At 41.6% G+C, this 25,268-nt stretch overlaps 1 protein-coding gene, 1 long non-coding RNA gene and 1 pseudogene across 7 annotated transcripts in view; 2 read left to right on the forward strand and 1 right to left on the reverse strand.

Moving 5' to 3' along the window:
• Positions 1–9,659, reverse strand: part of LOC135335269 (uncharacterized) — a 37,835-nt gene extending 28,176 nt beyond the window's left edge. For 4 of the 6 annotated variants that reach the window (XM_064530710.1, XM_064530707.1, XM_064530706.1 and 1 more), the window contains exons 1-4: positions 9,511–9,659; positions 9,322–9,420; positions 5,043–5,210; positions 1,656–1,763 (exon numbers count right to left, since the gene is read on the reverse strand). In XM_064530710.1, the coding sequence (XP_064386780.1) occupies positions 1,656–1,763; positions 5,043–5,210; positions 9,322–9,420; positions 9,511–9,523 (388 nt within the window). In that variant the 5' untranslated portion in view covers positions 9,524–9,659. The remainder of the gene's footprint in view (positions 1–1,655; positions 1,764–5,042; positions 5,211–9,321; positions 9,421–9,510) is intronic. The other 2 variants (XM_064530709.1, XM_064530708.1) reach the window with 1 other exon arrangement.
• A 3,503-nt stretch (positions 9,660–13,162) lies between these two features.
• LOC135334448 (uncharacterized) lies at positions 13,163–16,203 on the forward strand. Its single transcript, XR_010394291.1, has 4 exons — positions 13,163–13,955; positions 14,009–14,154; positions 14,256–15,553; positions 15,619–16,203. It is a non-coding gene; the product is annotated as an uncharacterized LOC135334448 (long non-coding RNA).
• A 1,026-nt stretch (positions 16,204–17,229) lies between these two features.
• On the forward strand, positions 17,230–23,120 carry LOC135334472 (spliceosome-associated protein CWC27 homolog; annotated as a pseudogene).
• Positions 23,121–25,268: the final 2,148 nt, after the last annotated feature.

The raw sequence follows: 25,268 nt of genomic DNA on the forward strand, positions 1-25,268 counted from the left end.
ACTGTATAATTATTGCACCGAAGCCCGAGGGCTGAGTGCAATATGTGCCATGCATCTCGTAGTATATATCTCTCGAGGGCATAGCAACATACAGTAGCGATAAAGTACCTGTTCTGTTTACGTAGTACGTCCATAGTACGTTTCCGTTATAACACCATATTAAAAGCGTTGTAATTTACCACAGCACGTTGCAAGTACTTTTGCAGAAAAGGATTAGAAAACAAACAAAGAGACAATCCTAGTCATCTCGAGTATCGTAGCTTAGACTAGTTACTTAGCTATGCTATGGCTATCTAGCTCTAAATCTACAACAAAGACATAAAACGCACCATTCACAGGTTCTTCAACTTTCTCATCAAAAAGGATAGAGTCCTAGCTATCTCTGTTCTACTTTCAGAAAACACTAGCTAGCTAGCTAACAGCTAATTGCTGCAAAAGTTCACAATAGCTAGCTGCCTGCAGAGCTGCATGGGTATGGGTGCAGGAAAAGTTAAACAACAGTTGAATTAGAAAAAACACACACAACGGTATGTAGCGTATCTTGAGGGTACTTTTAGCGTTTATTTTACAACGTACCAGCGTATTACGGACGTACTACGTAAACAGAACTGGTACTTTATATTGGCTGCTACTGTAGTAAACGTGTTTCTGGTCAGAAACTTATCAAAATAGCATGAGGGCAGGAGGTTCTCATTTCTCATTATCGATGACGTCATAAATTACACATTTTCTGTTGCTAAAAATCATTTGTTTTGAACTGTGGATGGACTTCCAAGGAAGAAGAGTTTCTTGGATAGTGTTGCAGTATACTCATATAGTTAATCAAGCTAGCTAGCTATGCCGGAATTAATATTTTTGAGATATACAAAATCAGCAGATTGCTAATTGCTTTCTTTCTGGGTGGAGTTTGCTGATGACGTCACTAAATAATGGCTGACATCAGCAGTAATGGTCATTTTTTAAGCGGGCACTAAATGAGTACGCGTGAGTTGACCAGAAACACGTTTGCAACTAACATAGGCCTATACTGTCTTAGTAACAAGAATGCCTTAACATACATGTAGCTCACTCTTTATTACAGCCATTGTGCCGTATAACATTAGCATGGACGAACGAATGGCTTGATACAAAAATGTTTGGACCAGTTCTAATGCACTACTGCAAAACAGCCCCACCCCACTGCTGCAAAAAACAGTTTCACTCCACCATTGCTGCTCCCCACCTCGCCAAAGAATTAAGCTCCTCTCTACACTGCTGCAAACAGTTCGATTCCCCAGCAAAAAGAGCCGCTTCTAGCTGCTTAGTGACGCCATCAATGGTGAAGCAGAATTGAAGGACTTATCTAAGCCACGCATCATCATGAGGTAGTCTTAGGAACACAGATTACCCATCTACATTGGGTAATTTGAAGCGCATGCACACTATCACCATTGACATAGCAACTATAATAGGGCCGGGAATGAGGCTAGATAAATGCAAGCACTGACAGACTACTGTAACCTCCCACGCACCTCGGGTTAATACTCAATTTCTATACAGGCAAATAATATCGCATGCATTCAATGCATGATATCTAATTACTGTTATTATAACCATGCATGTAGCCAAATTGAGCTATAACGATTTAATAGTGAACTTTCACAGTGACTAATCACCTTGTCTTAGTTGAAAGTCTCCATGCTGTAACTGATCTCCAAATTGTGGTGCTGTGAAGTTAGAGTCCTCCTGCCTGCAGCAATGAGCTTGTTTGCCGTAAAATTGATCTACATGGAATGTGATTGTCTAGTAACATGATTTAAATTCACACATAAACTAAAGTAAATGTAAAGACATAATTTTTGTGTATACGTACATATACATGATCCTTAGTAATAACGTATGTTATAGTTATAACATGGGCACGAGGCCAGAGGAGGTACAACAGGCGCGGTACAGCTCAGGCAATTAGCCTTTGATTTTTGATTTTTGATTTTATAATAATTCAGCATATATATAGCATAGGATATACACAATTAGCTAGTAGCTAGATGTAAAGTGCATCCTAAAGAATGTGTACAGAAATATTTAAACACACTGACAGTAACAATATCTTCTATATTGTGCGTACTAACAAGTTTATTCCATAAAGTTACAGCATGTGGGAAGAATGAGTATTGGTACTTTGATGTTCGAAATCTAATTGAACAATAATTATCCGCCCACGTCGTATGTTCTTGCTGAGAGTTAATCAAAGGCTAATTACTTGAGCTGCACCGCGCTTGTCAGACCTCGTGGCAGAGGAGGTATGACACGGTCACATGACCAGCCAAGCTTATGCTGATGTGAAATAGCTTTTCAACCAATTTCAACCACCACTTAGTTTTAGTGTAAGTATTCTGTGCCTGCATTCAGGATAGGATCACTGACAACATCTGAGCCTTAGTTCTTACAACACAGGGTTCTGCCCAGGAATTTTGAGAGGTGGTTAAAAATGATGGGGGCTTGACCTTTGAGATTGTGAGATCTTCAACTTCACTATTACCATATTGAAGAAATGAAGATATATCCTTCTCAGAAGGTGAACATGCCACTCTTGCGGGATTAAATATGTCAAACGCTGCTATAACAGACTTATCGTCAAATCTAGTTTCTATCTTGACAAAGCAATTAATATAAGGTCTTCGGATTGAGTTTTCGAAATATTCCTTTCCTTGATTTCCACGCTCAGTTAGCTGAATATTAGCCTCCTTCGCAGCCTCTCCTTTTTCTGTTCTTTGTCATAGTTCAATAAGATAAAATACGGGACTAATTGGAGGAACAAAGAAAGAAAGAAGGAAGAGACAAAGAAAAAGGAGAGCCTGCCTTGCTAAGTCGCGTGACGGTAGACGAGTGGTAAACGAGTGAAAATGAACGTGGGCAATCACTAGCTGGATGGAGCCTGACAGCTACAGCATGCCTACGCATTGCAAACTCTAACATAAAAGCTGTTAGCATCGTAGATAGTAAGCTAGAATCAAGCGTGGAGACATCGTAGACGAGGGCTTACCTAGTAAAGACTAAATACTAAAGATCTAGATCTATATCTAAATTTAGCTCAGTTTTTTTTCCTGAGTTCAGAACAGACCCACTTGACTAATAGATATATACTCTAGTTTTTCATATACTCCTCTACTAACTAAAGGTCTCACGAAGGCTGACTCTACTGTGTTTATAACAGATTATGTTCCTGGTAAATGCGCTCTAAGTACTGTGTGGGAGGACAGTTATTGAGGTTTTCTCTCACCCACGCTCGTTAAAATTTGTCTACATCAGTAGGGGATCACGCGACTTAGCAAGGCAGGCTCTCCTTTTTCTTTGTCGCTTCCTTCTTTCTTTCTTTGTTCCTCCAATTTTCTCTTCTGTGACAAAGAACAGAAAAAGGAGAGGCTGCGAAGGAGGCTAGCTGAACATCTGCAGCTGTAAGTTCATCTAAAGTCTTTCTTAGCTCACCAAGATTGGTGCCACCAAATGCTATAAGCTGCTGTAAAGAGGTAATTGTGGAGGCATTCCAGGAATTATACGATTTGAAAACACCTTGACAAATGTGTTACGTAAGGTAGAGCATCACATAACAGCAACATAGTACAGTAGACTCTCGTTAATCCGGTCACCCTTGGGACCATGCAGCTTGGCCGGAATAGCGAGGTGGCTGCAGCTCAGGAAATAGCCGCGGCTTAAAAACAACCTTACCTCGAATCTAATGACTACTTTTGCGGTTCTTGTCTCGAGGATAATGTAGGATAATGAATCATTCTGTTCTCTATTTAAGTTTTATTTGCATATAGCTAGCATTCCGTGCCAAGCCAAATGGCCGGTATATCGAGGTGGCCGTACTTCAGAGAGCCGGAATAGCGAAAGTCTACTGTACATACGAACCTAAACTCAGTAACCAATTTGCTTAGGCCTAAAGCTCTAGCATCGCTTCTCTCTTCACTTTCTCGCTGTAAACTTAAAACTACCGATACGAAACAAGTTTTTAATCTATTCACACTTCGTTCTGTGCTCAACCATCTGGTGCTGCATGGTGCTAAAAGCCGGCCTTTCTCTTTTACAAGGTTCTGTACAGCTTGTAGACCAGACATTCTCACAGGACTATTATCAAAAAAATCATATAGTTGTCGAAGTATACTGCTAAACTTTTTAATGTAAGGGACTTTATCTCCTGCTTGGGATGAAGCAAGGTTAAGTCTATGTGCAGCACAGTGTACACCAATTGCAGTAGGCGCTATCTGCTTTAGACACGTAACAACTCCATTGTGGCATCCAATCATGGTAGTAGCACATCTGTTCCTATTCCCCGCATTTTTGTTGGGTCCAACTCGGTCTCAGCAATAAAAGCAATAAATTCTTTTACTCTTTTGGTTATAGTACTGGCATTTACAGTAATACAGATATCTTGCTCAGAATCAGTTGCAGCACCTACTTCAGGCTCAGATAACAAGATTTCAAATTACCAGTAGTCTTGTCTATAAACCGGCCATGTAAAGCTAGCTGTTCAGTTACAGTACAGTCAGTTGTCCCATCAAACATGAGGGCAAAATGGTTTGATTCCTTCATCTGGTTAATAAGGTTAGTTTCTAGTACTTCCGATAAAATGTTAACCATTTCCTGAATTGTTTTGTCACTTGTATATGTAGCATTCTTTGCAACACGGATATCAGACTTTACAGCGAGGCCTAATGACTCCAAAAGATCCAACAATGGCTCATAGTTTGTTGTGTGTGGAATCCTTTGCTTTGTTAGAAAATACAAACACTGGAATGCTTGATGAATTCCTTTTTTAGGTACAGGTGGATTTAGGGAACTAACAATGCTCTGCGACTGCGATAGGGTAAGTTCTAACTGTATATAGACTCTTTATGCGCTGCACTAAGTTCATGTGTAGTTATACTCTGCAATCTTATTCTTGTACACGGTGTCTTGTTCCAAATGTCGTGTCCAAATGAATGCTTATCATATTTCCGACACAATTTACACGACATCCCCTACCCGTCTACATAATTATTGTAACCAATGATGTCTACCTTTCAGCCATCTTCTTAAGAAAGTTTTTGCTTGTTTAGAGGTTATAGAAGAAGTTGTACTTGCGTCAGTGCTAACAGACTCAGAAGAATTAACTGTTGATTGCTCCTCTTCTTCACTTTCATCATTTACATTACTTTCATCACTTTCATCACTTGCTGGACCCTCTCCTGTTTTAAAACGGTTGGTAGGTGGTCCTTCTCCCTCTTTGACAGCAGAGAAGTACTTGAACAACGCCATTTAACTTATAATCACACTGCACAGCTAGCTAGCTATGTGCATGCATGCTATTATTACTATTTTCAGGTCAGTTGTCCGGAGAACTCTTCTGCGAATGTGCAAGAAACTTGACCACAGTGTAAATTAAGATAGCTCGCTATAATTTATTAGGCAAGGTCTATAGCTAGCTAGCTAGTCATATATAGACTGTGACAGTGTCATGGTCTCATGGAGACAGTTATTCCTTCTTAGTGCTTCTGGACCAATGATCAATAATCAATGTAAGTGCCTCCAACCCCTCCAACCACACTGTTATGCCTACTATCGTTGGTGCTAAGAAACTTAATTGATGAACTTCGACTGTCCTGCCTGGTTATGCTGGTAGTCTGATTACTCCTATGTCTGCTACAAGTTTAGCAGGCAGGAAAGATATACTGCAATTCTATGTATCTTGAATTAAATCAACCATTTAATAGGCAGCACTAATTTTATGTTCTTTTCTTTCAATGTCTATAATATACATGGGGAGCCCCCTGAGACTATTATGCCTGCAAAAATAAATCGAAAGGACATCTAGATCTAGTCTACTGCGCATGCTCAACCGTCCAAACACATGCCTCTGGACAACTGACCTGAAAAGAGTAATAATAAGTTAATTAACTGTTCTGGTCATGCGCAGTAAAGCAAGCTCTATATAACGCACATCAAGACAGTAAAATCTGGTAAGCAAAGACTAGCAGCTAGACTGGACTAGCCAGTGCTTGTAGAATGTAAAGCAGTGGTCGGAAAGGCTGAGTGGTGGTCGAAAAATATCTAGTGATGGTCGCAGTTTACCTAAACGACCACTGTAGGCAGAACCCTGCAACATATCTAATCTCCTTGTAAAACTCCAGCTACTAGCCAGCAACAAATTCACTGAGTTTTATGCTCTAAACTTGTCTTTTTATGGCGCTTACTTGCTTCTGTACTAAAAAATAAACGTAATCCAACTAGAAAAACATTGCTAGGATTGGCCGGGGGAAACGGAAAACACCAAAAAGCGTGGGAACAAAAAATCAGACGAGAGCATAACTCAATCCGTCATAAACATAATTAGTTGATATATTATAGCATAACAATTGGAATTATAAAACTACCGTAGAAACTGGATTATTAGCGCATGCATTTTCTTAGGGTCAATAGCAGAGCTCTATACACTTATATTCGAGAATGCGCCTATAATGCAGCAGGGTGTCATACAGGGGGAAGGGGGGATACCCCCCTAGTTCCAATTTCCCCCCTTTCAATTATGACTGAGTGTCCATAGCTGGGTATTGAAATAACAGTTGACTTTTTTTAGCAACATTTTTTGGTTACTTTTCTCATTTCCCCCCTCTACTTCAAAATCCTGTATGACACCCTGTGCAGTCATTCTGAGCCCCACCCAGCAACCGGATGTCTCTGTGATGAGAGCTGACTCGCAAGCTGGCTAGAAGTGAGCAAGCAAGGCAAGCAGGCAACCCTAACTGGATCTATATCATACTATTATGTTACAATTCATTTTACAGTTCACTTACATCATTTAAATTCATATTATAAAAACATTCATATTGACCAGGAACTTGGAATAAAAGGACCTCATCCATATGTCTCACATTTTCTCAGCATGATCAGACAAGGTAACAGCATGCCCAAAGAGTCCTTACAGATGGATATCACCAGCTATATAGCTATCATGCACTGTACAAGCTAACTAGCTCATAGATACTAGATAAACAAATAATCAATTCTAAAATTTCACTAATAATCTTCGCATAATTGGAAAAGCGCTTCAATTCGAGTATAAAAAGCCTGCAGTTGAGCATGCGCTTAAAATGAAGATACGCTTATAGTCGAGTAAGCGCTAATAATCCAGTTTCTACGGTATACTAGATAGGACCAAGGGCGTATACAGAGAAAAGGGCATGCAACTCACTATGTACCGTACGTGCTCATCCGACTTCGTATCAGAGACCGGATACACTAAAAATAGAATCCAGTATACGGACGTGAACAAGTGGGCGGTGTTATTTAATTATGGGCGTGTACATCAGAGCTGCCTTTGCTAGCTAGCAACAGTGCAGTATTATTTTAGAAAAGTGTCATGACCAGTCCTAGTATAGCCATGCAGGTCCAAGACAACCCCTTCGAGCGGGAAGTTAAGTGCTGGGCGTATTGTTAAGAAGTACCAGAGACTCAAGGTTAGGTTTCATTTTCTTGGCGTTGCAACTGTTGGATGGTTTGCCTTTGCCTTTGACACTGCTAGTACGAGCCATACTGTTGCTGAGAACTACTTAGCCTCGATCCTAGGCCGCACTTCCCACTTCACTTAGGGAAATGGGCCTGGTATCGACTGCTTGCGCATGCGCTAATATCCCCCTGGTATCTGGGGGCTTTGGATAACATCGTATATGCTCAGTAAAACTATGACATCACAACGAAAGGAAATGGATTGAAGGAAGTAGATAGAAAGTTCGATTAAAGGTTTCTAGCCCATTGGATAGCATTCTCTGATAGCTACCCTTAGCCTATTATGTTAACAAAAGACTCGGATGACAATCGTCTGAACGGAGTGACGGCTGACAAGAGCCTATATTATAGACAGGCCACGCCCATTTAACACTAACTTTGGTGAATGTCTACTATACTACTGCTACTGCAGAAGAAAATAGCAGTACAACAAACCTACACAGCTCTGTCTCTAGCTAGCTAGCTAGCTATATATAGCTCTGTGTATGACTTTTAGGATATTTTCTCTGATGTATCCAGTATTATACGGGAAAAAATATCCAATAATTTAGCGCATGCGCAAGCAGTTGATAGCAGGCCTTCTTTTCCTATGAAGGCCGGTGAAGGAGGCTAAGAACTACTATGCTGTAATCGAGCTAGCTAGCTAGCTACATACCTGCAGATATAAAAAAAAGACCTTGATTTACCTTGTGCGGTCAAAGATTACGCGTGGGAGTTTTTGGGAAGTTCTAAAAATAGCTCAATACGAAGTCGGATGATTCTGAGAATAGGGTGAGTTGCATACCCTCTTCTCTGTATATGCCCTTGATAGGACTCGAGATCGATGTATATATAGACTGTGTTCCAGATCTATACCAGCTTCCATCCACCACATCATATAATCCAATCCATGTATGTCACTACGCATGGATGAACTGTGTATACTTGTGCTCAACCGCAATTAGGGAACATCAATTCATTACAAATCATTATGCCCGCACATTCCATAATGCATGCATGTAATGTATGAAGGGATCGGTCGATCACCTCACCAGTAAAAATTGCTAGGATTGGCCGGGAAAAACTACCAGCCAAGTACATGTGAATGAAAATTTCACTGATTGATGCATAACCACAATTACATCGTTTGAAGCCAAATTTGGAGTGTAGACTGAGTCATCATTCAGTTGGATGTGGATAACCCCACCGCTTTACATGAGGGTTGACCACACCCAGCTAATGCCGTACTTGCTAGAAAGGTTTTATGACGAAATAATATATCATGATCACCATGCATGCAATGTTTACTGCTGGCCTTCATTCAGGCTTATACGTACTATTATTGTATAGCAGAGGAGGTTGCTCACATTCAACAGAGGAATGTGCGTGCACGGAGAAAAAACAAAAGATAAACGGAAACCTACAGAGAAAGCACGAAAAGTAGCTATCCTAGCTAAAGCCAGCAAACGATTGTAGCACTCTATACTAGTAGCAGATGATGCTAATAATACCTAAAAAGTGAGTAGCAATGAGCCAGAAACTAACAAACTTCCAGCACTTTCCTTGATTCTTTGACTCCTGTCTTAATGTAGCAGGTTACACTATTATGATTCATAAACTAACCGGAGATGTAATACAAGAGAGATAACACACAAATGCTCAGGAATGCAAGAACGAGACAAAAGTGCTGACTCAGCGGGTTGAAGGTTGGAGGCGAATTCGAGGCCAAACACGGTTTGCACAGCACTTTTCGCCATGGTTTAAATCGTGACCAACCTCCAGCCAATTTGCGGTAACTGTACTCATGTAGCTCACCTTGGTCTGGTGTGTATCCATGTCCATATTCAGATGGGATAGATCTAGACCTGATTGGTGCCTGGCCTGGCGTATGGTTGTTGTACATGTATTGATGACCTGCATGGCATGTGTAAAATAATGATTTAGTAAACTGATCGGTATACACGATTAGAGTCTATATTATGTAAAAAGACATACATAATTTACCTCCTGTTGCCATCTTCTGTACTGTATACAACTTAGCCTACTAGCTATGATACAACTGCTTACTTTTTACTTCTGGACAGTATCACGTGCACAGTATCACGTGCACCTAGGCTAATATTATTTGCCAGAGGAGGTACAGCGGTTTTCAGAGTTCTTGCATTTGTAATGTCTAGAGCGGAAGTACCTGTCACGTGAACCGTTACGTAACAAGATTGAAGTTCTAGCCTCATTCTAAACCGATTTTTTTCCAATACATGATTTGGGAGAAAATCAACCTTGGAAATAGCCTTTGCAAGCCTTTGGCATCACGGCTGAAGCTATCCTTGAGATTGTAAGCACTTCCAATAGTTTTGTAAGCTACTATTAGTAACATAGGACTGGATGTCTGGAGCTAAGAGAGATTCTACTGTCTATATGACTCATCAGCTTGCAGCAACACAAAATGAGTAGGCAGGCCGGGGCAGTCACTTCAACCAGTTCCTTATATAATACTGAGAAGCTACACGCTTATTTCAGACTTCTCTGAATAACTAGTAACGAATAACTTTGTCTGTAAAATTTATATTGAAAACTCATGTAAAAAAACTTGCCTGACTCAGCAATATTTGTGCTCCCGTGATGTTGTACAGCGGTTTTCAGAGTTCTTGCATTTGCAATGTCTAGAGCGGAAGTACTTGTCACGTGAACCATTACGTAACAAGATTGAATTCTACCTCATTCCAAACCGATTTTTTTCCAATACATGTAATAATATGATTTAGGAGAAAATCAACCTTTTGGAAATAGCCTTTGCAAGCCTTTTGCATCACCGCTGAAGCTATCCTTGAGATTGTAAGCAGTTCAAATAGTTTTGTGAGCTACTATTAGTAACACAAGACTGGATGTCTAGAGCTAAGAGAGATTCTACTGTCTGTATGACTCATCAGCTTGCAGCAACACAAAATGAGTAGGCAGGCCGGGGCAAGGCACTTCAACCAGTTCCTTATAATACTGGGAAGCTACACTCCTATTTCAGACTTCTCTGAATAACTAGTACATTTAGTAACGAGGAGTAATTTTGTGTATTAAAAACTAGCCTCGATTCCAGGCCGCTGAGAAAGGCACTATTCAAGGGGCTGGAGTGGCTAATTAAAAACTCAATGTAAAAAAACTTGTCTGACTCAGCAAAATTTGTAGGAATATCACGTGACAAGTGACTTCCGCTCTAGACATGAGAGATGCAAGAACTCTGAAAACCGCTGTAGTACAGACCTTTGCAGAGTTCTTGCAACTCGACGTCTAAAGCGGAAGTTACCGTCACGTGATATTCATGTACATTAAAGCCACACAACATCACGTGAGCCCAACATTGCTGAGTGAGGCAAGTTTTTTACATTGAGTTCTCAAGATGTACGTATCACTAAATTACTTGTTACTAGTTATTCAGAATAGGATTGTAGCTTCCCAGTATTATATAAAGTGGCTTGCCCCAGCCTTCCCGCTCATTTTGTGTTGCTGCAAGCTGTTGAGAGTCTAGTCATAGACAGTAAAAGCTTGAAGCTAAGCCTTAGCTCCAGCTGGATATATAGTTCTGTGACACAGGCTGTGTGACTAATAGTAACTCACAAAACGATTGGAAATACTCATCAGCTAGCTAGCTGTTCATGTTCAAAGCCTTCCTCCTATATAGGTCGAATTTTTCCCAGTTTAACAAAATTAAATAGGCTTTATTGGAGAAAAATTGGTTAGGAATGAGCCAGAATTCAATCTTGTTATGTAATGGTTCACGTGACAGGCACTTCCGCTCTAGACATCGAGTTACAAGAACTCTGCAAAGGTCTGTAGTAATGCACCTATCAATGCAAATCCCCACCCACCCCCTCACGGGAGAGGGTGGGGATTTGTAAGTCATTTGCAAAATAACTTCCTACTTGGGGGCAGGGCTTTTGTCAATCCGTATATTCAAGGATACAAGAATCAGTATACTACAATATGTGTTTCTTCTTTTTCTTTGTGACCTCCAATGCCACATGGACTATAGCGATCCCAGGCCGATCCGTCTCTAATTGAACGCTAGGTCGCCTCCTCGGCCTGGTATTGATTGTACCTGGGCGTGTATCTGGGCGTGCTCTTATTGGCTCCACCTCGCTCAGGTATTCGCTAAAAAAGAGCGAATTCCTGAGCGACTTAACACTAATGGTGTATGTATGAGCACCTACTCTGTAAACGTAATTGTAATCTCATGAATAGCTCTGTAAAGCTAGCTAGCTATACACTGTACTATGGCAATTTCTAGCCTCTACACAGGCTCTCCTTTTTCTGTTCTTTATCACAATCGTTCAATAAGATAAAATACTGTCTTAATCGTTCAATGAGATAAAATACGGTATTAATTGGAGGAATAAAGAAAGAAATAGACGTAGAGTTAGGAAAAAGGAGAGCCTGTATCGGGAAGTCGCGTGAGGGTAGAAGGGTGGTAGAAGGGTGAAAATGAGTGTGGGCATGCTGAGCTAGAGATGTTGGACTGCCCACGCAGATATCTATGACTAATAAAACTTTGCCTGCAGCAAGCTGGACATGGACTTGGAACTGGAAGTTTGCAAGCACTATAGCTAGCTATACCTTAGGCTTAGCTAGATGATCTACTAGTCTAGATTGTGTGTTCAGATTCTATCAGACTATTACCTTTTCTTGTGTCTTTCTACATGCTAGTATAGATCAAGAATAGCTTAAGTTAGTCATCATTATCATATATAGCAGGTAGCTACTGGCACCAGAGCTGGCCACGCTGGTTCTCTGATCTGACTTGCAGCACAGCTTGGTGGTTGTCTCAGTACAGTCTTATTAACTCTGAATGCGTGGGAGAATACCTTACGTCACGATTGTGGGCTACATATCGCCCACGTTCATAAAAATCCTTGTGGATCACGCGATTTCCCAAACCAGGCCTTACTTTTTCTTTAACTGTACGCCCATTTCTTTCTTTGTTGCCTCACTAGCACTATGTCTTTCTAGTGATTATATTTATGGATGAACAGTGACAACAGCAAGAAAAAGTAAGGCCTGGGATCGAGGCTAGGCAATTTCAACGTCTTTTGATTTCCAAGAAGCATTAGCATATGCACTGTCTTGTGTGAAGCAAGAAGGACTGATCCTCAAGGAACAGCAGGTCTGTGCTCTCAAGCTCCTGTCGGAAGGAAGGGACGTTTTTGTGTGGTTCCCAACTGGGTATGGCAAGTCTCTGTGCTATCAATTGCTACCCTTCTTGATGGACTACAAGCTTGGTAGGACTAAGGGTCCCCTTGTCGCCAGAAGTGTAGTTCTTGTCATCTCTCCCCTTGTGTCTCTCATGATTGACCAGGTCAGGAGTCTGAACACTAGAGGTGTTTCTGCTGCCATCCTCAGTAGTAATAAGGAAAACTCGACAGAAGTCTTGTTGCCACTAACAAAGATGTGTCGGATGGAAAGTACCGTCTGCTGTTCACTGCCCCAGAGGCTGTTGTTGAAGACCATCGTTGGAGGATGCTATTACTAGAGCCTCCACTCAATTCCTCTTTAGTGGCAATAGCTGTGGACGAAGCACACTGTGTTTACAAGTGGTAAGTTATTAATAACTCCCGTTGTGAAATAATAATTATTATGTATGTTCTGTAAGAGCTCTGACTTTCGTCCTGCCTATGCACACCTAGGTGAGCTTAGAGCATTTGCCCCTCCTGGTGCTCCAATGTTGGCTGCAACGGTTACTGTGACAGACGTTATGAGGAATGTGATTGTGGAGGTTCTCGAAATGACTGGGTGTGCTGTTGTCAGTGTATCTCCAAATAAGCCTAACATCTTTTACTCAGTAAAAAAGCGCTCCTCCAGCATTGGTGAGGACTTCGCCTTAATCACGTCTGACCTGTTATGTAACAATGTTAAGGCCAATAGAGTAATAGTGTATTGCCAATCGTTGGACGTGTGTGCTAACTTGTATATCCACTTCATGAGAGTCCTTGGAGATCGTGGATACTATCCATCTGGTGCTGAGCAAGTCAGTGATAACCGTCTTTATGGTATGTTTCATGCTAAGACAGACGAATACAACAAAGACGTAATCATGAAGAGCCTCGCTAATCCCAAGGGGGTGGTCCGAGTTGTATTTGCAACAATGGCTCTTGGTATGGGTGTGAGCTTCACTGGACTGACGACTACCATCCACTATGGTGCACCGCGATCCTTAGATGATTATTTTCAGGAGAGTGGCCGTGCGGGCAGACAAGGAGAGCAATCCACATCAACCATATTTTGGAAACCCATGGACGCTCCACTGAAGACAGATCAGACCATCCCTCGAAATGTTGAAATTGCTGCTGTGAGGAGGTTCCTTGAGAGTACATCTGACTGTAGAAGGTACATTTTTTTTACCCTATTGTTGCAGCGAGCCTACAGAAACGAAACCTTATTTTGTGCTGCGACAATTGCAAGACGTGAGTGACAACATTGTAAGAATGCAATATAAGTGTGTGTTTCTCCCCTATAGTGTCAAATAGCAAAGACGCGTGATGTGAGCGGGGTGTATGGCTCCAGGCGAATCACCTCGATAACAACAAATTAACGAGATGAAGGCCGTACCTCAAAGGTGTCTTGGAAACCGGCCCAACCAATGCTTATTCACAATTAATTTTAGTAAGTGCAAGTCAGCAGCTTGCGTTGATTATATGTAAATATATGGTGCTACTACGTTAATACACATGAATTAATGGAAATGTACATGTATTTACATGCAGGAGTTAGAGCAGTGATGGGCACTGGGAGTGAGAGATAGCCATTATTGATGAAGTTCAGGGTTTCATGTGAGTTGTATTTTAACACTCTAGTATAACTAGAGCACTAAAGTGCAAACCCTCGGCTGGTGACATGATTAAAAAGAAACCAGAAATATAATGCAGTGCATATAGTGATGTTGTTATCATGTAGGACTTGCACAGCAACTCAGGAGCAATAAAACTAAACCAGACTGGAGGCATGCTGAAACATTTGAGAACAGGTAGTGGTACTATAGCACTGTGGATTAGGATCACAGTAAAGAAGCCTGGAGTCTCAGAGAAGTATGGCTCCAGGTTCTGCATGGAGTAGGATCCCAGCCAGCAGCAAGAGCTACTATCTATGCTATAATTCAAGCTTCTACTTTAGTGACCCTGTTCCATTGTTCCTGGTATATACAGCTTTCTACTTTAGTGACCCTGTTCCATCGTTCTTGGTACAGGATCACTTCAGTTATAAGTAACGCATGTGCAAGTTCTGTTCAAGCTACATTTTGCTCGCTTTTATTAGACAAAGGAGCTTTAACACCGAAAGCTGCCACTATCAAAAGTACTAACTTGTTGTGTGGAGGCTACTTATGCTGTAAACGCAGTGCTAGAACATCCAGGTAAGCAGACCTAGTCACAAGCTTATTCAAGCTTCTTAGCTTTTGCTCGACAAAGAAGCTTTAACATAAAAATCTGCCACTATTTAAATCAAGATATTGTTCTGTGAAGGCTATCTATGCTGTAAACGCAGCGCTGTGGCATCCAGGTGAGTAGATATACCTGTGACAAACAAACAAACAAACAAACAAACAGACCAACATACTACTATACCCGTGGCCGCCCACGCGCGCCTCGGGTAATTATTATAAACGCTCATATCGTAGTCTCATCTTCCACTGTCTCTTCTTCCACTGTCTCTTCTTCTTCGCAACATGCATCACCATATTCGTCTGGTTGGAGATTGTTGTGATTCTTAACTTTTTGTTTTATCCACTCTTCCAGGTTCGTGCGGTTTAGGGCCTTGAGGGGATTTGGTGCAAACCCCGGGAAGCTTTTGTGCTCTCTGTTGTCAATGGCTGTTAGGATCTTGTTGACTTGTATGCAGCCTCGGTCTGGGTAGAGCTCTCTTGTTGCTGACATGATGCAGCCTCTGTCTGGGTGGAGCTCTCTTGTTGGCTACTTGTACAAGCAAACTGGATAGTTTCTGGCCTACCCTCTAGCTCCACAGCGATTGCAGATGATGTCGAGGCACTGGCATTATGTGGACCATCAATGTGAGCTAAAAAAATAATTTTATTTACAACATTCTATTACATTAAAAATTTCCTACTTTGTGCAGGAGAAAAAGCAAGCCTTTTCCCTCGAACCCCGATGGTACTCCTCTTTGCTGATGGACGCGAGCTCACAGTGAAAGGAGATGCGTCGGAACCACTCGTGTCCTTAGTCCTTTTCTTAGGGGCTGATCTTACTGGACTACTAGGGAGCTGCTCTTTGGACACTTGTTTCTGGTAGCTACGTCTGGCCAGGAGCCTGAACACCTCTATGGACTCTATCTTCTTGATACAAGAAAGACAGACAATCTTTGACAGGCCATCTGAATCACTAACAGGCAGATCCAATGCAAGACTGAGCCTCCCTGGAATATCTTCTTTGAGAGCCTTACTGCTGAACAAAGGTTTATATCTTCTGTTTTGTATGGCATCAGTGCTGCAACATAACCTACAAAGAACAAACTTAGAAGCCATTAAATCAATTTTCATTTGACCACATGGACTTAATAATAATAACGAAGTCACGCCCAGATACAATCAATACCAGGCCGAGGAGGCAACCTAGCGTTCAATTAGAGACGGATCGGCCTGGGATCGAGGCTAGTATATATATAGAGCTAGTGTGTTATGGGGGGTGATCAGTGCCAAAACCTCCAGCTCTTTCTATTTAGTACTAAAATCATTTGCATAGTGAAGTTCTACATACAAATGACGAGCTCTCTCTTATTTGCATGGTGAAGTTCTACATACAAATGATACTCTCATTTGCATGGTGAAGTTCTACATACAAATGACACGCTCTTTCTTGTTTGCATGGTGAAGTTCTACATACAAATGATACTCTCATTTGCATGGGGAAGTTCTACATACAAATGATACTCTCATCTGCATGGTGAAGTTCTACATACAAATGATACTCTCATTTACATGGTGAAGTTTTACATACAAATGATACTCTCATTTGCATGGTGAAGCTCTACATGCAAATGATACTCTCGCATTTGCATAGTTAATTTGCTAAACTGGAAACTACTCCTTTTCACCTAAGAAAAGGCTCAGGGGAGAGAGTAATTTTTTTAGCTCCGTTATTGGACATGCCCACTTATGTGACCAAAAAGGATTGCCACATGAGCGGGTGTGTCCAACACGTAGTTGATATGTTAATTAAAATGTCCGTCTATACTATAATGTTAATTGTGTCCTCCTTCAATATGCCACTATAAATTTACAGTTGTCCTATAGGGGCATGCGTGAAGAATGTCACGCTCCCACAATGTTAACGTCCTAACAACTTGCGTGCCACCACTCACGCATGTACTATTTCTGTTGCTATATAGCCTTGAGTATAAAATACATTTCTGACGGGGTCTCTGGGATCAAAGCTGAATAAACACCCACACATTATGTATTCCAACCTTCCCTTTTTCATCCAAGCCCATCCTTATAGATAAAAAAGGGAGTGGTTTCAAGTCAATGCAAACATATATGAGAGTGTCATTGTAAAACTAACAAAGCTTATATCATTTGCCATGCAGCGTTATTTGTATGTAGAGCTTCTCATTTGTATGTAGAACTTTCATCGTATAGAACTTCACCATGCAAATAAGAGTATCATTTATATGTAGAAAATCACCATGCAAAGAAGAGTATCATTTGTATGTAGAAAATCACCATGCAAATAAGAGAGAGCGTGTCATTTGTATGTAGAACTTCACCATGCAAATGAGAGTATCATTTGTATGTAGAACTTCACATGCAAATAAGAGAGAGCGTGTCATTTGTATGTAGAACTTTACCATGCAAATAATGTTAGTACTAAATAAAAAGAACTGGAGGTTTTGGCACTGATCACCCCCCATAGTGTGTATACGCATATGCATATGCTAGTCATTGTTCTTGGATATAGGCCCTAGTTTGTGCTTAATAGTATGGAGAAGAAGGTGGTTGTGTCTACTAGTGGTAGTATAGAAGTGCACATTGTGAACCATTCATACTTTTTATTAATATTGTTGAATCCCCTGTGTGGGGGGAGAGTCGTTTGTAGTGCTATGGACATGCATTTGTACAAAGAGGTGTTCCCTGGGGGAGTGTCTTTGTAACTCCCCTATTGACAAATCCCCACCCTATCCCGTGAGGGGGGGGGGTGGGGATTTGCATTGATAGGTGCATAATCGATCTGACAAACGTTCTTGTGTACGTTCTGATAATCGATTTATTCATGTGAATTACATTGCAAAAATGTTGGTGGATTTGGCGTTCCATAGCAAACGGCGTTCCATACTCTTCTCGGTATACGCCCTTGATACAGTTTAGACAATGTACAGTACTCTGTTAGCCTCGAATCGAGGCTACTAAACTGTATGCTCAGGGGCGGATCCAGAGGTAGTTCGTTGGGTTCGTACGAACTACCCTTCCACTAAGTTGATACTTTATATTACACCTGGCTAGCTAGCTTACTGTCATGACAATAGGGTACAAAGTTCTCTCTGCATAATGTGAGGGTGGGGCTGGTACTCTCTGCATAATATGAGGGTGGGGCTGGCTATATTGACTCATCCAGCCATGGTCGCAGTGATAATTGAGCCTGGCCATGAATCCTAACAAAAGTCTAGATTGCAACCCTCCATTGACTCCTGGTTAAAGTTTCAGGTAAGGGAAAGTTCATGGCACTGCATACTGAATGATAGACACTGTATAGATTAATTATAATTGCTATAATAATTATATTGACTAATATAATAATCTAGATGATCTACAGCCAGTCTCCTCTTCAAGAGAACCACCAGCCACCACCGTCTCTTTTCTCCAGTCATCAACGTCTCTCCTCGAGTCACAACCATCTCTCCTCCAGTCACAACTATCTCTCCACTGGAACCACCAGCCACCTCCATCACCCCTCCATGTTCATCGAAGTAAGCAACGAGATCTTCCGCTGAGGATCAGCCAATGGAGCTCTCCTGAAAGAGAAGAAAGTGCAATCACTATCCCAGAGCATGAGAATGGCTTTGCCTTGTGTTCTTTCAGATATTATATAATTTATGTTTTTGTATAATGTTTTTGTTGAAGGGAATGTGGTTAATTAATGGGCGTGGCATGTAAAAGGGGGCGTGGTCAGCCAAAAATTTCGGCGCTACACGCCGAGTGACACTTCTTCTTGTCCACGCTTCGCGCTAGTTGGGCGGAGTCCAACCAACGCTGCGCTCTGGGTTGGGTATCAGTACACGTAGCAGTTTTGTTCCACTGGTACTTGAGACAGAGTATGAATATTGTTTAATCTTTAAGTGGCTGACAACCGCATGGCTCAGGGGTGCGATATAAAGAAATCAATTAACTATTTGGATGGCTATTCTAGCTGACTGGATCTAGCTATAGTTGTTTTGGAATTCAAGAAAGACCTCAGACTCTTAGAGAAAGTAGAAGAATACTTTAGCCTGTAATATAAGATTTAGTACAGGCAGAAATAAACTTTTTCATAATAGTTAGACATCTAGCACAAGGAGAGGTACAGCCAGCTATAGGACTACCCCAAGGCTTCTGAGAAGCTTTTCGAAGACCAAAGAAGGCATACATAACACAGGTTTTGTCCAAACTAATGATCTAATCTTATTGGTAGCACAACAAAACTTAAAACAAAGACAAGTCCTTTTAATTAATTAATACATACTGTTCAAGCTTCATTCATAGATGCTAAGATAGACTATGCTTCTTTTCTAGTAGCCTAGATATCCAGCAGGAGCTGTTTCTGCATTCTCCAGAGAAATACAGTGTCCCAGCTCGCCTTGTCAGCTAAATTGAGCTGTAAGGTTTCCCACTTGAACGCAGCAATCTGATTGGGCTGCAAATTTCTTGCAGTGGGAACAAAACTGCTACATGTACTGATACCCAACCATGAGCGAAGCGTTGGTTGGACTCCGCCCAACTAGCTTCGCGCGACCAAGAAGTAAGAACCCCCCTTCCCTAAATCCTGGATCCGCCCCTGATGCTCCCCTCCATGATCCAGTACATGCAGTAGAGAGATCAGCATGCAGCAGTATGAGCCAAATTTATGTCCAATGAGCCTCTGACTAATCTGTAATGGAAAGGTAGATTATTCATCTGTAATTTTATATGATTGACCTATCATGTATCAATGTGTGGCGCATGGCCCCGGCCGGCCCATGGGATCAGGACATGGGGGAATTTGATGAAATTCTGGCCTTGCATATAGCCGTAAAGACTTCTTTCACATGATGTGTGCCACTGCTTGAGGTTCAAAAAACACATGCATGTTGACTGGAGAACATTTTGGGGATTTGAGGACAAAATCCTTCCAACCATGTGGGGAATTTGACCTGGAGTATGGTCAAATCCCCCCACCCTTCCCAGAGGGGGTTAGTGGGGCATCATTGATAATCAATTTGCTGGAATGTAGGTTCTGATAAAGACAACCCTAGGAGATGTTGACGTGGAGTTATGGTCCAAGGAGGCGCCTCTGGCTTGTTGAAACTTTGTACAGCTGTGCATGGAAGGCTACTACAATGGAAATATCTTCCATAGGATAGTCAGCGGTAAAGACAATGTGCAGGGTGGTGTGGTTAGTGTCGCCCTGCCATGTATATTAAAGCAGTCCATTTCCCTTTTTACTGAATCAGGCACATATAAGTTTCAAAATGGAATTTCCAGCTAACCAATCACATGAACACATCCTGATTCTAAGAGTTGGTGACCACTACTACTTTTAATTGTGTGGTAACTCCAAGTACATGTACGTTGTGTTCAAACTCTCTTGTACAGAGTTTATTGCTCAAACTGGTGACCCCACTGGAACTGGAGAGTCCATCTATGGCCACACCTTCAAGGTGAGCTCTGCCGGTCTTTGTTTGTGGCTTGATTTAAAAAGTGAACAGTGACTTGGCTCTGCCTTCATCAGAAGTATACACATACTGTATATTTTCATCCCTCTGTTTGTTCGTTTATCGGCCAGGATGAGTTTCATTCTCGGCTGAGATTTAAGCGGCGAGGGCTGGTGGGGATGGCTAAGCTAGCAAAAATGACAATAGCACTCAGTTTTTCTTCACTCTGGGCAGAGCAGACGAGCTCACTAACAAACACACTCTCTTTGGCAACGTGAGTTGGTGGGTACACAGCTTTGAGTGGTGTAAAGTTAAAACTGGGTCCCAATAAAGCGGCACTCTTTGGTATGGGGAAGAGGGCCTTCTGGGATCAGTGTGAGGTCACAGATTGTGTAACGAGAGAGTGCCTTAGTTACTGTGGCATAGTACACGTATGCTGCATGTAGGTCCGAACATGACAGTTTACATGTGCATGCACCTGCTTCTGTTAGCTGGGTACAGCTGTTTCTTGTTTGTGTGTAGGTGTCTGGTCCCACACAGTACAATATACTTCGTCTAAACGAGGTACCCTCAAACAAGGAGGACCATCCCCTCGACCCTGTGCCCAAGATTCTCAAGACCGACGACATTGTTCTGCGAGTAGACTCGAGAAAGCTGGACAAGACGAGGGAGAAGACAAAAAGCCAGTCAAAAGCAACAAAGTAAGTAATCATCTAGTGGGGGGGGGGGGGTGAACCTCCCCAGTCAAAAGCAACAAAGTAAGTGTTTGAGCTCTTTCTTGGTACAGACAAATAGCTAGACAGGTTAGAAACGGGTTCTATTCCGGTATATGCAATTTAAATACTGTAGCTAAGCTATAGCAAGCATTCATGCAAATTGACTTGACTGCTATGCCAACAATTGAATCACAGGGGTGAACCTCCCCCCCCCCCAAATGCTCAGCTTCCCCAAACATTGTAGAATATCATTACATTAGTACTGTCTATGATGAGCAATACGTTACTAGACCAACTGTGATGCACTAGCATACATGTAATAGGGGGTGGTAATAACAAATGTGGGAGTGGCTAAATATGTTGCGGCATGCTTACGCGTGCCCAAACCTGCCCCCCCAAACTTTAATCCTAGATGAAACCCTGCAGTCATGTCCGAGTTTAACTTACTACCGTATAGCGGGTAAGTTTTGTGGGGTAAAAAATCGTTCAACTCGAGAAACGGTGGTTTTCGTGAGTAAAAATTTCGTTTAGTCTCGTGGCTGCACGGCATTCCTACGTTCCGATAAGCCACGCCTACGTTAAAATTTCGTGGAGGTCAGCCTGCCCACAAAAATAACGAATATTTTACCGCACGAAAATTACCTGCTATACGGTATCTACATTGCAAGTTATAAGTGTGTCCCATACCGCTTTTCAGCTGTTCATATTGAGCGGTACAATATTTTGCTTACTGTACATGTACCTCGGTAAAGGTATTGGTGTTTTTAGCACACCTGTGACTGAATTGCGTGTCATTATGCCTCGGTGCGCATGCGCAAGCAAGGTATATGGTAGTGCAAATTTATGGCAATTAACAACGAGTGGTGCAAGCGCAATTTGTTTTTTCGATTTCAATTTACATACCAAATTTGAGCAGTGGTCTTTGTAGGAGTTAAAGATTAAGAGCAGCCACGATGTACTCACAAAGGACTCCAAACTCAGCGCTCAACCGGCTGTCAACCAATCAGAATTGAGGTATGTCATATAGACCATGCATGGTTTCCAGATGATCATGTACATGTATATAATGTACGTACATCAACTACAGTACCTTTGACTTCAATATAATTATAGGTTTAGCTAGTCTCGATCCCAGGCCGCACTGGTATCGACTGTTTATAATTGATTTATAATCATCATGATGAACATTTTTTAGCTGCATGCAGAATCACAGAGAAGAGAGGGCATGCAACTCACTGTCTAGTACACGTAGCGAGCAGAATTCAAATGTGAGCAGATGAATATGTGAATTTGCATGAAATGCTAAATATAGCACATTCGTGCACATTCATCCGCCCACAATTGATTTTGCTGTTGTATTCCCTCTCTTCTTTTATATGCCCTTGGTAATAATTATCTCGAGCATAATCATAATCACATGATATACCAACCCCTAATCTGTAGTTAGCCTCGTCCCCAGTCCGAGTTATCTCTAAAATAACACTAGGTCTGGTATTTTTCACCATCCGGTCTATTAAATAAAATCAGCCTATGAACGAGGCTAGTATAAGATCTCATAGAGTCTCGGTGTACGAGTGGATACATAATGAGAGTAGGATCAGATTAGTGGGGACTTTACCAACACTGCAAATTGGCTCACTCCATTGCAGGTGGTGAGGAGAGGTCTTCAAGAAGGAAGCTGAAGCACAAGAGGAAGTCGCACAAGCACAGCTCTGATAGGAAGCACGAGAAGCACCAACACAAATCGTCTAACAAGAAGAAGAAGAAACACTCATCACATACACAATCATTGACTTTGCCGCTGTTCGTATAGTACAGTCACATACATGTTCACCTTGGTATACCCACTCCAATCCATGCAAGCTATATCCACTGAACTGTCTGATCATGGAATTGGCATGACTCTGAGTCTGATAAACACAATGATATACAATACAAGTATAATTATAGTTTTAAGGGTACATCGTAATATATAGCCCATGCATGATCTCCCATGCCCCGACTAATTCACACTCGTTTATTCTTGACAATTTTATTCAATCATGAATTTATCATACATTTACATAGAGAGTAGAGACACGTATACAGTTATAGTGCTAGAAATAAATTGTACTCCTGACACAATGCCAATGCCATACATTTCACACAATTTATGAGGAAGTCCATTGAAAACGAAATAGTGATCTTACATCTTCCACTTGGTCAAGATATTGCATTTGCCTTAAATACATTTGTCTTGATGTTCGAACAGACTTCACTGATCCACATATTCCTTTCGCATCTAGCAGTGGCTGTGATTGTTGTCCAGGCATATATTCACATATCACATAACACTCACAGAGATGACGAAAATTACTCAGTTCAGAGTTAACAAAATGATCAGCAAATGTCATACTCAGGCACAGGTGTGTCAGAGATCGAGATTGAGAGAGGGCTTTAAAAACTTCTGACTGAGCAGTGATTTTTAACTCTAAAGGTCTAACACAATAGATGTACATTTTTTTCAAAGAAGAGTAACACTCTGGGTCCGTGGGTAAAGACAATCGCGGTAAGCTATCCTGTGATCTAATGGCCATATAAGTGAGAGACGGTAGATTTGGTAGGATATTGGTAAGATCGACTGTTCCGTTTGAGTTGGTTAGGATTCTTAAGTGCTGCACCCGTACCAGAGCTGGCAAAAGCATTTCAAAATCAAGCGGAAGGGGTTTGTAAACATTACGACTCCGACTATAGTCAATTTTAAGTGAAAACAAATTCATCCGTACTACACTAAGGTGAATACGAGAACGACTTTGCACGTCAAACGGGGGTAAGTGGGACACACGTTCACCGATAGTACTTGGAGGTGTAACGCTTCTGTCAGGAACACACAAGCAATTCCTTAATGCCAAATGGCGAAGTTTCTTCATCACTGCTAGCACTTCCCAGAGAGAGGCCATACTTTCGACTTTGTGAATACCCTTGAGATTCAGAGCAACCAATCCTGAGCAATTTGAGCTAATGTCAGCCAATCCTTGTAGATTGAGAAGGGCATTCTCACAACCACTAATATCAAAACAGACCAGATTGGGATAAGACTCAGAGAGCAACGTAAGATCAGTAGAAGATAGCTCCTTTAATCCAGCCAAACAGAGGGATTTGATACTGGGGGGTAAAAATGAGACAGTGAGGCCAGGTGAAGGGATGCCTGATTTGTACACTGTTGCACTGACAGGATCATTACTTGGAGATAGAACCAATGAATACGAGGCATGACAAGATGAGCAAACTGATTTAGCAGGACATGTCACAATTTCGACGCTTGAATGTAACGACACCTTTAGGATTGGGTATTTATTTATCATATTTCCAGCAACTGGCGAACAAGTGGAATAAATTGAAAGAAGAGCTGGGTGGTCACAACTTGTTAGTTGGCCAACGACAACTTCAAAGGAAATGTATGAAACACTAAACTCCAGATTTGGCGGCAAATAGTTATTCTCCCTCCAATGTTGAACAGCTAGTGGTACATAATGTGCGGCACAAATCCGAAAATTAACTGTAGACGTTTCAGTAATGCGTACTATTTGAAGGTGCTGTATTTTGGAGGCTGCACAAACGATCTGGTTAACTTCAAGCTTTTGCCCCACCGATACATTGACATAGTACAGAGACGGCAGTGCAGAGAGCAGTTTTTCCAGCATTGAGAGCGTTATAGGCATGCCAATCAGTGAGAGATATCGGACTTGTTTACAGCTGTGGATTTTGGGGATAAACTTAGAAAGAGGAAATTTTAGCGAGTTAGGATTATACGATACGTAAATATTTTGAATATAGGAACAAGACAGTCCCAACGATAGCCTGAGAGCCTTGAAGTCTTCATCTCTTCTGCGGCAGTCTTTCCACACCAGGGAGTTCCAGGCACGAGGGTCGCTGAGGATGGAATAGAACCTCTTGCAGGAGATACGGAGACACAGTTTCTATTAACCAGTCAGAGTGTCAGTTATCTTGATCAGTACCTCTGTGGGGAGACTGAGCAGGTCTTGATCTTGAGGTTCCATGATTAGTGATTCACGGGATGTCAATTTTGTAAAAATTAATTGTTCCCCAAAATCGGGTTTTTTGGGAGACCAATTTTCGTAGGGAAAGAAGTTGAGATCACGTGCGAACAGACAAGAGTCTGGCTGTTTT

The sequence above is a fragment of the Halichondria panicea genome, chromosome 4 (genome assembly GCF_963675165.1).
Source record: "Halichondria panicea chromosome 4, odHalPani1.1, whole genome shotgun sequence".
Taxonomy (NCBI): Eukaryota; Metazoa; Porifera; class Demospongiae; order Suberitida; family Halichondriidae; genus Halichondria; species Halichondria panicea.